Source organism: Archocentrus centrarchus, chromosome 15 (genome assembly GCF_007364275.1).
Source record: "Archocentrus centrarchus isolate MPI-CPG fArcCen1 chromosome 15, fArcCen1, whole genome shotgun sequence".
Taxonomy (NCBI): domain Eukaryota; kingdom Metazoa; phylum Chordata; class Actinopteri; order Cichliformes; family Cichlidae; genus Archocentrus; species Archocentrus centrarchus.
In genome coordinates, this window is record NC_044360.1 from 1,655,167 (window position 1) to 1,667,623 (window position 12,457).

A 12,457-nucleotide genomic window follows, 5' to 3' on the forward strand; every position below is an offset into this window, starting at 1 on the left:
GATGCAGTGGTTAGCACTGTCGCCTCACAGTGAGAAGGTCCTGGGTTTGATCCTCTGGCTGGCTGGATACTCTGTGTGGAGTTGGCAGGATCTTCCTGGATACTGGTCATAGGTATGAATGTGCGCATGAATGGTGGTCTGTGTTAGCCCTGTGATGGACTGGTGGCCTGTCCGTGGTGTTTCCCTCCCTCACCCTGACAGCTGGGATCGGTGCCAGCCCCCCCAACCCCCACCACCCTGAATTGGATAAACTGAAGAAAAAGGATGGATTAAAGTGTGTGGCAGAGTTCAGGCACAAAAGCAGGCGCTGATTTACAGCTGAATATTTGTATTCTTGGACTCCACTAAAGCAGGTCTGCATGTTTCACAGCTTAAAATAATCCTTTATCTTATACTGGTGCAGCTCCTGTTCATCCCATTGGAATAGTGTAAAAGAAAACGCACAAATTCAGCACGATCACCTGCAGGTCTCCATTTCAGACGTGTGTGCACTTTTACTAATTTACACTTTTTAACAAAAATGAGGAGAAGTCAGAGTCGGGGCATCGTTGTTGGGGTAAAATGACACATTAAAACACAATGGTGGCGCTAACATGTGAAATGAGCCGGTGTGTTACACAGCGTGGGGCTCCTTCCTGTTTCTCTTTGTACACTTTTTTATGTCACTACGGAAGTTTGTTAATGGCAAAATAACATTAAACTAATACTGTGTTATTTGTGGATTAGTGTCACATCAGTTTGAAACCTCAGAGACTCCAGCTGCTCGGGGCAGGTGACTGCCCCTCCCTCCCTGGTCCTGTTGGTTTCTTCCTTCCCACTGTCACCAGCTGCTGCTCATAGGGGAGTATTTTTACCTTAGATAACTGTTGTGAACAGGAGCTATCTAAATAAAACTGAACTGTATAGTACTAATGTATGAATCCTGTTACTAATTACTAATGACTAAGCTGTACTTTATCTGTATTTTCAGTACTGTACAAAAGTCTGGAGTCTTTATTAAGAAAGATTCATAGATCAGTTACGTTACGTGGTTTAGACAAAAGTATATAAGCTCCACATTCATTAAAAAAATAAAAATCAGTCATGTGGTTTCCTTTAAAAGCATTTAATGGCTTTTGCACATATGTAACAGAGATGGGGAGAAGTCTACGGGTGCAGATCCAACTAGCAGTGACCCCCGGTCCACATCATACCAACTACATGACCTACAAACCCCAGCCCCGCCCACCCTCCCATCGTGGCATTACTGATTGTGCAGTATGAGGAAACATCTCATTTTTACTATGGTTACAGTGACAGGAATGCACATCATATTTATCAAATCGCCAGAAAATTAAGCACCATGAAAAAAAAAAAAAAAAAAAAATGAACAGAACAGGAAGCGTTTCAGGACCAATCACAGAGTGAAGAAGTTTCAAGCCCCACCCCTCTAACCACACCACCAGCTGTGGACAAACAAACACACCCATCTTTTATACTTTAGGGCTCATTTCAGTGTTTTTGTTCACTGTTTCTGGATCTACAGAAGTCCATTAATGACAACATTTGTTAAGAAGAAAAAAAAATATTAAAGTGTTCCATAAACAGGAAGTTTGGATCTATGGGAAAAAATGAGCTTTAAATCTAAACTCACCTTTTTCTGGCAGCTGCTTCCACAGCCATTTCAATCTATAATTCCTGAAATTCATCCCATCCTTCACCGGAAAATACATTTGGCCCAATTCAGGAGGTGGTGCTAAATTAGTGTTTATTTACTCAAAAGTTAATTAAAAAGTTCATTTAATGAGTCATAAGCCATCTGAGCCGGTTTGTCCATCTTCCCCACTTCTCCCCCCCCACTTATTTCTGATGAGCGGAAAATTCCCTGCTTCACATTTCCTGGAAAACCATCTCCAATAAAAATAAGTAGTTTTTGGATTTGGCAACATCTCTGCTGTCTGGTTGTTGATTTACTTGGGAAATGTGAGCAAAATGTTTTTTAAACAAATGTGTAAATTTGATCCTAAACATGCACTGATGGCTAAAGACTCATAACTCATCGAGCTCAGCTCAAATCAAGCTGTGCCTGTTTATTTCAGAGAACTGTAAAATTATAAAGATATTAACTATAAGTTCTTAAACTGCAGCAAAAAAGAAGCCAAAAACAGAAAAAGGATTCTGTGTGAATTTTGTCATGAAAGGACTTCCGTAGAAACAGCGTGACTCGTCATTGGCAACAAAAATCTGAAATCTAAAAAAAAACAAAAACATGCTGAAGCCAACAAGCAAGCCACCAACGTTACTCACTTCCAGTAAATGCTTTTTAAAACCAGCTCATCCACTTATAACAGCAAAAAGTAACTTCTGTGTTTTATTTTACATCTACGGCTCCGCACTCGCCGGACTAAAGAAACCTTAGACTTAGCTTAACGGTGGGACAGAAAAACAGGAGGAAAACGCAAACAAACATGTTCCAGAAATGTAAAGAAAGTAGAAAAGAAACCTTAGTGAACGCGTTAAAGATCGAGTTAAACATTCGGATTTATTCTGCCATCGAGACTCGACGGCTCCTTCATTCGGGTTTGTTAAGTGTTGTTACGAAAGTTATCCTCAAACAAGCTTATTACGGTCGGTAGATCTTAGTAGTAATAATAATAATAATAATAATAGGTGAAATTAAACACAGGTTTATTTTTAACAGTTTGTTATACACAAGTTATACATACAGTTCAAAAGCACCGCGGGGTAACGCTCCGAACTACCGCAGGAACCGGACATCACGATGACCGCTCGCCTTTCTCGGTTTTATTGCTCAAACCGAACCGTCGGAAAAGCTCGGAGTGACTCGGTGCACGCGCTCACGGGCGCCTCAGCACCGCCACGACTCCGCTGTAAGCTCAGAGGATTACCCCGCCGTGGTCTCAGTTTTCCCCGCCACAGAGGGATACACGTCATCTTGCAAAGACAAGGCCTCGCAAAAAAATAGGAAGCTGAGGATGGACCCTAACAGGAAGTACTTCCCAAAAACTAAAGAGAAAATAAAAGCTGAGACAAACTGCGGAGGGCAAACACGAGAAAGCCGGGGGGGGGGGGGGGTGGGAGATACAGAAAACAGCAAAAACAGTAAGAAAGTGGGGAACTCCTCTAACGTCGTGGTGTTGTTCAGCGGCAAACTCGTGGTTTCATTTTTAACGACAGCAGCTGCCTGAAGCAGACCCCCCTGCCCCGCCCGCTTTTAAACGATTTCAGTCAGATTTGTTTCGTTTCCTGCTCCTTATCTTAGAAAAACTGACAGAGGATGCAGGCGGTGAGAGTTTGTAGCTGTACTGGAGCTCTGAGCCAGACCGGACGGTTGATAGGCACAGAGTGGAGAGTTTTGGCTCGGAGCTTGCATGCTGGACAGGAGGAGGAGGAGGAGGAGGAAGAAAGAAGAGAAAGAGGCTGTTTGGGATGTGATCTGACATAGCAACTGCTGCAAATGTTAAAACTGTTATTCTCTAATTACATTATGTGGCAATGCTTTGGGTTATATGAGTGTAATTACATTTTCATCTATCAGCTCTTAGTTATGACAGTTGCTATGAGCAGAAAAGTTGGACATTTTCAACAAATATTTGACCAAAGTTCGTTCGATAATGAGGAGCGCCCCAAACAGCACCAAAGGGGGGAGGAGGAGGAGGAGGGGGAGGAAGAAGAGCGTCTATTTCTTCTTGCTGAACAGACTGAAGCGTTTCTCTTTGTCTTTCTCTCGTTTGCCCGGGCTCGACTCCGCAGCTGCCGTGGCGACGGAGGCCGGCAGCGTCTGAGCGCGTGCGGCGGGGGCGGGCGTGCTGTGGCTGCTGGGCGTGACCTCAGACTTTTCGCCCGACACGGCGGTGGTGATGGTTGAGATCCATGCGTTCATCTCCTCCTGGAGGATGAAAAGAAGGAGATAAGGAGATAGGAAGGAGTTAGAAGGTCTGCCTTTAAGGGCGCAGCACTTATAATATCTCTGTAATTACAATTTTTCCATAAAAATAATGCAACGTTACACGTTTATACCAGGAAATTCATCACCAGATACAGGTGTACTTTCAAAGCAGCTACTTCTTTTTATAAGACAGAAAACAGGATCATCACTGACGGGGATCCCACATTTAATGAAAATATAAATGTAGAGGTCAGGATAACATTACAGCCCCATTTAGTAACAGAAACCCTTCAGCAGACATCCGATTACCTCCTGCTAATGGCTAATGGCAGCGCCTGTGACGGCAGCAAGACCACGAAACACTTATCTCCTCTTGGATGGTGTTCTGGAACGTACTTTTCATTGTATACTTGTGTACAATGATAATAAAGTTGAATCTAATCTAATCGGTTCTGCCCTAATTTGGAGGCCACGCCCAAATAATTTCAGGTTAATAAAGCTATCATACAGATTCCGGCAAAATATGTTTTCAATATTAACAAAACTCATTCAATCCAAACGACTGTAATCATGCTGTCAGAGATATTCTGTTATTCTCTTTAACATTTCTACAAATACTGTTTGGTAACCATCCCAGAACAAACTCAAACATTTTCATGGAAACAAACCAGAGAAAGTACTGCACTCGGTACACGGGTGTGTACTACATAATGTCTATTTATATAACCTATAACAATAAGACAGATATAATGCATACTTCCAAGGTATTCACATCATATTATACTCGTGTGTGTACAGGAATATTACTACATAACCTGCTGGTATCAAAGCATTATGTATAACATCACTATAATCATAAGGCAACCACGTTGTTTCCATGTGAGCAATATTACTGAGCAGTAGGTATGGCTTTAATGTGTTATCATAGCATTAGCAGCCTGAAATCCTCCATGTTGTTTACTCCCCACTTCAGAAAAATACAGCCAAAGAGCACAAAGGTGCTAAACATCCAGGAATATGAATATCATGCTGCACATGAAGAGTAAAGAACTCATATGTAGGATTTCATGGCTCAGCTGTGTGTGGTTTTGGAGTCTGTGGACTGGAAAGGTAAAAAAAAGGTGGATGATATGATGACAGCATCCTCCTACTTTATATCCTGTGGGAGGATACTGTCCTATCTGCCGGCCAAAAAAAAGAAGTGTGCATACTGAGTTGGAAATTGAAAAGACCCAGCTTTCCACCAGCATTTAAACGCACCATGTACGCATGAATCTGGGAGCTCTCCGGAGGCGTGAAATGTGTCGTTTTGTCCGTGTGTATCAGGTGATTCGTGTAATTGTATTTAACGGTTTGTATGCGTAGGAACCTTTTTGAATTCGTAATTATCAGATTTGTGTGTGTACTTTTTTTTTGTATTTGTAAATTGTTAATATTTGTATTTGAACACACATTTACAAGTACCTGAAGTTACGCACAAAATGTTATTTACAAATTACAAAAAATTACAAATCCAGCATTAGAGACACAGATATTTTGAGTCAGTTTTCTCTCCATAGTACTTACTAAAACAGAACGATGCACCAAAATATTGAGGAAAAAAATTTTGTAGGCGAGAATATTTTTTGAATACTTACATCATCTTTGGCTTGGAAGAGATACTCGTTCCCGTCAGTGACCCTGTGGAGGCGAACACATATGAATGAATATATTTACAGGAAGTTCAGAGTGTGCAGACGCTGGGCGCCCGTGAGGTTCGCCGTCTCCTCTTAGTTTCTGTGGTTTCAGCTTATTTTACAAAAAGGGGCTGGAAAAAAAAAAGAAACTTTAAATGGAAAAAATTATTTTTGTTCACAAGCTGAGAAAGAACATCAGTGTTTTACTTTATCTGATGTATTTTATTAGCAAATTCATATTTTATTCTCTTTAACTGCTTCTATGTTTGACGTTTCCAGTATGAATAAGGCTTTATCAGGTCTGCAGCCAAACTTGAGCCTTACTTCAGCTTGAAGACGTGCTTCTTCTTCTTGTAGTCCAGCGCCACCTCACAGACAGCGTCCTTCAGGCTGATGGGAATCTCGCTGTGGTAGGGAATGCCCTGACTGGCGCTTTTCTGATCCTTATAGAAACCCATCTCCTGGAGGTTGATCACACAGTAGACATTGTGCCACGACCTGCAGGGACAGAGTGCAGCGTTATCTAACCTTCATTTGGCTTAATTTTCAGTTTTTTTCACTGATTTCACTGTTTTGCATCATCCATATGATCGTTTTCTTATAATAACAGTAGTGAATCCCCAGGTGAGCCCCACCTGTTTGAAGCCTTCTTGTTCTGCCCCTCCCACTCATGTTTGCGGTGCAGGAAGCCCTCCCGCTGAGACGTGGGGGCGTCCTGCTGGGTTTTGGCCGGCAGGGTCGCCGCCTGGCTGGGCTTGCCCTTACGAGATGCCCCCGGAGACCCACCGGGGCTGGGCTCCGACACTCCGTTCACCACCTCGGCGCCTTCAACGTTCTCCTGGAATCAGAAAAGTGAAGAGTCAGAGGAGAAAGTTTCCAAAAGACATTAAAATGTCTCTCAGGCAAACGGAAGCTGTGAATCAGAGTTATCAGAGCTGCAGCATGCAGAGCAGAGACTTACAGGCTGAGTAGACACTTTAAAATGTTATAAACTCACTTAAAACTTTGCACCACAATGATTAAATGTGCTGCTTTGTAGGCTCCTCCTGAATCTACACTAACCCCAGGAAGATAGAAGTAGATTAAACGAGACTTAACCAAACCAGCTGAGGGAAACCGTCAGGTTCCTCAAGTTCTAAAACAAGTTCAAGTGAAGCTGTGAGGAGCCCGTTATCCAGCTTCTGTTGCCTTTAAACTGATTAAGTTCACATCAGACTGCACGTGACTGCATCATTATCTGCCCCCACGTAGGAACACTACATGCCCCCGGTGTGTCTGTCGGGAAGAATTTAATTAAAAACAAGTTAATCTGGGAAAACTGGTGGTGTACTGGGCCAATCCTGCGGTCTTCAAGGTTCCAGGGTACTCAGCACTTTGGTCACCTGGTTAGTAAAGGGAATCTATTGTGCTTTTCCTTAGCTGCTGTTACACATCTGCTGTCCCAGGGGGTCGATGGTTAACATGACCAAAGTTTCTAATAATGAGGTCAGTGGACATAGCAGTCAAACTGGGGAACCAAAACAGGCTGAAGACTGCTGTAAACACAGTTTCATGCTATTTTTTCTACACTTGGATCTGAATGATGTCAGAGAGAGGGGATGCCCCACCCACTGTCTGATCCAATCATCTGAATGGCTGCCCCTCATAAAGAGAAGAAAGGTGGCTTAACAGGACAGTGGCCTTAAAGAGAGAGATGGCGGATTTCAGACAGACTCTGAAGTATTGATCATGCAAAGCTACTCTGATCTACAGAGCTGAGCATGAGCAGGTCCTCTTTAACCAACCAAACCAACACAACTACTGGAGTCTTCTGATTGGTCCGTGGAGCCATTGACATCAGCTACATCAGCCTTTCAGAGCAGCATTTTTTTTAGCACTGTTATTCGGTGTGTGAGCCGAGCTGGAGTCCAGCAGTGATTAGAACATTTGCATTACATATTAACGGCACAGATTGCAAACATGCTCTGATTACACACTTTACAACATGCACAGACCCAACACCACTCAGAAACGCACAACATGAAGGCGAGTGTGAAGAAAGACCAGGAGCAGGAGAAGCCAGCAAAGGGAAGAACCAAAAACACACAAAAACAAACAAAAAAAAAATCTCAAACAATTATTGACAAAATTGCTTGGATGTCATTATTGGGTGTCATTGTTGGTGAGGGGAGAATGCGATTGGCCTAGTATCAAAAACAGATTTGACTTTGTCCACACCACACCCACTCCAACTGGATGCTTATTACCCTGTTACTGAGCTCTTCAAAGGATGGACGAATGGACAGTTCGGAGGCCGGACCGATCCTGGGAGCTTTAACTGAAGGGCTGCAAGAGCTGGACCAATCCTGGGAGCTTTCATTTGGAACTCAGGAAGCTCTAAACTGATCCTGGAGGATTTTACTGGGCTCGAGAACTCCTCAGAGCTTTTACTTACGATTTGTTTCCTTTGGCTTCAGCGCTTCAGGTTACAGTTCTTAGAGATATTTGTTGGGGCTTGGATCAATCCTAGGAACTCTAACAAAAGTATATGACGTGTAACCTTTAGTCCAGTTTTTACCACTGTTAACTTTATTTAGTCTTTCCTAAGAGCTTATACTTTAATCTTGATAAAGGCCAGACCAGCTCTGAGTGTTCCTGTACAGTTTCAGTGTTTTGTCCATCAAATACAGGACAACTTCAATCCAATGCACTATTCCTGAAGAACAATCAATGTTTGGATCAGAAGGAGCAGGTCCAACTTAACCAGTGTGTACTGGTTTGATCTGTATTTAGGTTAGCAGTCTTTCCTGAGAACACTCACTTAATGACTGAAGAGCTCAACCAATGCCAATGGCCATTTTATCCCTTAAAGACCGCCTGTTTGAATCTGAATTTTGTTGAGGCTACCTAAAGCTTGTCTCCCAAAATTCATGTTTTTAGCTAGAATAAAACTTAATTTAGAAAATTGTATCTGAGCATAACCCCGTTACCATGCTAGCCCTCATCAGAAATGATCTTTCTTGGTGCACTATAAACATCTGTACATACTGTAAAAGCTCATTTTCAGCAACTCAAAAGGATAAACTCAGTTAACCTGGGTAGATGCTGACCATGTAATGGAAGGGTAATGGTTTCTGGCAGTAACATTAATAAAAAGGCATGGTCTGTCCAATTTTATACCTAATCTGACTGCTGTTTGTATAAGCTCCAAGTATACTTAAAAGTACTTTAAGTACTTTTAAAGCCAAAGAATTTAAACGACCACCAACAACTATGAAACCTTAACTGCAGGTGAGAAACTGCAGGTCGCTTTGGCAGGAAACAGGTTTTCTATTCCAGAAAAGAAAACATCTAGTTTATAGTAGTTTAGTTTCTTGACTTTGTGATATTACTTCATTAAAGAAAAGCCCCCCAGGATGAAAACTGGTGAAAAACATTAGATGAGGAAACATAACAGAGCATCTAACTGAAATGCTAATGATGGTGACAGCATGCAACAAAAAACACTGTAAATGAAAGGTGAAAGGTACGCATGGATAACACACGGACTGCTTGGTTCTGACGGGTTTATTGGGGAATGTGTGTTAGTCAGGGAGCGACTGAAGGAACTGGATCGACATGCAAAAAGAAACCGTGAACAGAAACAAGGAAATGACATCAGTAAACCATGAAAACTGACAGGAAACAGCGTCACAGTGATACAACAGCAATAAATACAATGAGGGGGGAGTAAAACACACTGAGACACGTGGGTCTGAATGATTATAAATACATGGCTTTACATGAGGCTGAGGAATGATTTTAAATATGGATTTTATGTGCAATGATTGCTTCTGAACATCCACTCAGGGGCCATTTTATTAGGTACTAATTCAACACAAGAGCTTTGCTGCAAGTCAGTGTTTAACACGACATTATTTCCCCACCGATCAGCAGATCAGACTTTTACCGGCCCAGTCGGCAGAAACAAACAGGCCAGCAGGTGGCGCCATATGCTACCTTTTTTTTGTACTGATCTCGGGCCATCAGGGCACAAGCGACGGTCCACCCTAAATGAAGTCTGAACGAGCTCAGGTTTTGGCGACACAGTCAGAAATAATAATGAAATATGTTTATTATGAAAATAAGCTATAATGCTGTGTTTGCTCCCCATTTACACGCCTATAAGGAGCAGAGAATTAGAGCGGTGCTTCTGAACTACTCTGTGACCTCAGGTGTAATTTAAATGGACAGGTAAGTTTCAAAAGTCTGATCGTTTTATAAGACTTGATAAGGTGTTCCTAATAAAGTGGCCACTGAGTGTACATTACACTGTTAACTTTCCTTATGTGGACCGTGTTTCTGACACATGAATCATACCTTAAACAGTGTGAGTAAAAACATGAATGAAACGTGGAAGTGAAAATGGAAGTTAAGCCTCTGCTTTTACTTAAAGGTGGAGAGAAACGTAAGGAGGGAACGCACCAGCAGGAAACGAGAGCTCAGAGTCCAACGCTGCAGTTAAATTACATTTAATTTCCTCTAGTTTCCACTTTAAAAGATGAATTCAGCCTTTTAAAGATTTTAATTGTGTATCATTTACAGAATGCACAAAGATGTTTTTGGTGTTTTTCCAAATTATAAACAGTTTTTCATAATTTGTTTGAGAACATTAAAGGACATAAAATGATGTTTAATATGTGGTTAAATGGAAAGGACACACAGTGTGTCTTATGAGTGATGGGGATGATGAGTGTGGTCTGTGGATGTACCTGGGCAGGTAGTTACACTTTTAGATAGACTCCAATAACATTCCCTTTAAACAATAACACCTACTTTGAAATATAACTTAATATAACTTCCTATAAAAACATTAAATTTAACATCATCTGATCTTTGTTTCTGTGTTTTTACTGCATTTAGTGAGTATTTGAAATTCTGCATTTACTTTGCTATAAATTTATATAATTATATCTTTATGATACTTTCTTGTTTTTAGCTTTTACCACATTAAGACATCTGCTCATATCTGCTGCATCCCCTTGTATTAAACTATTAACCTTCTGAGTAATTTAAGGTATTTGTATATTTGTTCTGATTAACTCATTTTTTAAAAATCTCCTATAACTATGAAATGCATCTGCTTTAAAATAAATAAAGTATAACTAACTTATGTTAAAATGCATTTGGAATTAACATACAGACTGAAAATGTAAAGTGTTATTGATCAAACTAAACTTAAAATCTTTTATTTTAAGACAAAACAAGTAAGACATGATTTATCTAAACTTCAATATAAATCAGTTTCAGAAGATGTTTCAATGCTTTAATGATTGATAATTTGATTTATGGTGTCTTTTGCCCAGTTTTTGTTTTATGGCATGTCACGATATGCTGATGACACCATGATCTACATCTCAGAATAACGCTGGCAGTTTGTCGTTTTAAAGCTCATTCTGGGTTTATCCTGTCCTCCTCAGGTGTTCATATTCCACAAGGTGAGTTTATAAATGATGACGTAAACTAGCAGGAACATTAAGAGCTGAGGGGAGAGCATGACAGGAGTGTCGAACTGGGAGAAACAGGGAAGAAGGAAAGAAAAGGGAAATGAGGGGAGGAATGGATAAAGACACTGCTGTTGTGAATGTGGGGGTGTGTTTGTGGTCCCAGGCTTCATTTATACAGTCGCACTCACTCCAGATCTGCACCATTTTCCTTTTTCTAACTTCTGCCAGTGAACAGACTGGACTGTCAGTTAAGTTTGGTTCATATTTTCAGAAAAGATGTAGCAATAAACTAAAAGGTGCAAAGGCATCATCTGCAGGTTTTCTAACTTAGCTTTCCAACAGTCCTCTCTGTTGCTGCAGGTTTCCAAATCATCAGCAGGGACTCTGAGGCCTCACGTTAGGAGTAAGGAAACAAATATCTCAAGACTAAGTTACACATGTGCCACCTCGAAAGCTAAACTTGTTACACTTTTAAAATACAACATTAATAATCAGTAAGGAACAGCAAACCATAAATGCTGAAGATGTGTGTGAGGAGGTGTGATAAAACACAGCCATTTAAAGATAATTCAGTAAGAGGTTATTTCTGTGATATGGGGTTATATTTATGCTGAGGGTGTTTGTGTGTGCGCGTCAGGGTGCAGCGGTGGCCCTGCGGCTCTGCAGGGTGCCGCTGTATTTCTGGTAGGCAAGTGAGCGGTAACTAACCCTGGGAGACTCCTGGTCGGACGGCAGCCCGTTCTGAGACGCCGGCTCGCCCACCCTGCAAACGCACAGACGCAGAGAGTTAGACACATTTCATCTTCCTGTTCTGTGAAACCCTGAAAACATGATTCCTGCTCAGCCTGATAAAGTCATCTTTTCACTTTTTGTTTGCTCGTGTTTGCTTTTTTCCTGCACCCAAACAACTAACCTGTAAATCATTCTAGGCCTCAGTCACACAGGACTAGAGACCGGTCAGTGACCGGGAACCCCAGGTCACCGGCTGGCAGATAGCTGCTGGCTCAAATTGGTCACAAAGTATACGAGGCTGCACCAAAAACCCTCATGTGATTGCTTTGGTTGACAGTAGATTGCCACAGTTGCCTGTAATTAGCACTGAAGTTGGCAACTTGTCTGCAGAGCTCATTAACTGCTCACCGAGCGGCAGTGAAAAATATGAAACATGCAACAAACTGGAAATGCAGACAGTTTGCCTTCAGAATAAAAGCTGCACCCTTTGAAATGAGCTGGCTGCAGTTGAAGTGAACGTCCTCCACCTTCTGTTTGTGTTTGCGGACAAATCAGAGTCTTCCATGCAATCTGGTGGTGACCAAAGCAACCTCCAGCCAATCAGCTGGGGGGATTCACGTTTTTCAATACGGACCAGAGATTGCCACAAATATTTGTCATATTAATATTATTGCCAACTGTATATTTGTGAAGAT

At 41.6% G+C, this 12,457-nt stretch overlaps 1 protein-coding gene across 3 annotated transcripts in view; it reads right to left on the reverse strand.

The window, feature by feature from the left end:
- Positions 1 to 1,274: 1,274 nt before the first annotated feature.
- LOC115793136 (spectrin beta chain, non-erythrocytic 1-like) overlaps positions 1,275 to 12,457 on the reverse strand; it is a 126,488-nt gene continuing 115,305 nt past the window's right edge. For all 3 annotated transcript variants that reach the window (XM_030747953.1, XM_030747954.1, XM_030747952.1), the window contains 5 exons: positions 11,739 to 11,793; positions 6,201 to 6,403; positions 5,890 to 6,063; positions 5,527 to 5,569; positions 1,275 to 3,889 (listed from right to left, as the gene is read on the reverse strand). In XM_030747953.1, coding sequence (XP_030603813.1) covers positions 3,680 to 3,889; positions 5,527 to 5,569; positions 5,890 to 6,063; positions 6,201 to 6,403; positions 11,739 to 11,793 — 685 coding nt within the window. In that variant the 3' untranslated portion in view covers positions 1,275 to 3,679. The remainder of the gene's footprint in view (positions 3,890 to 5,526; positions 5,570 to 5,889; positions 6,064 to 6,200; positions 6,404 to 11,738; positions 11,794 to 12,457) is intronic.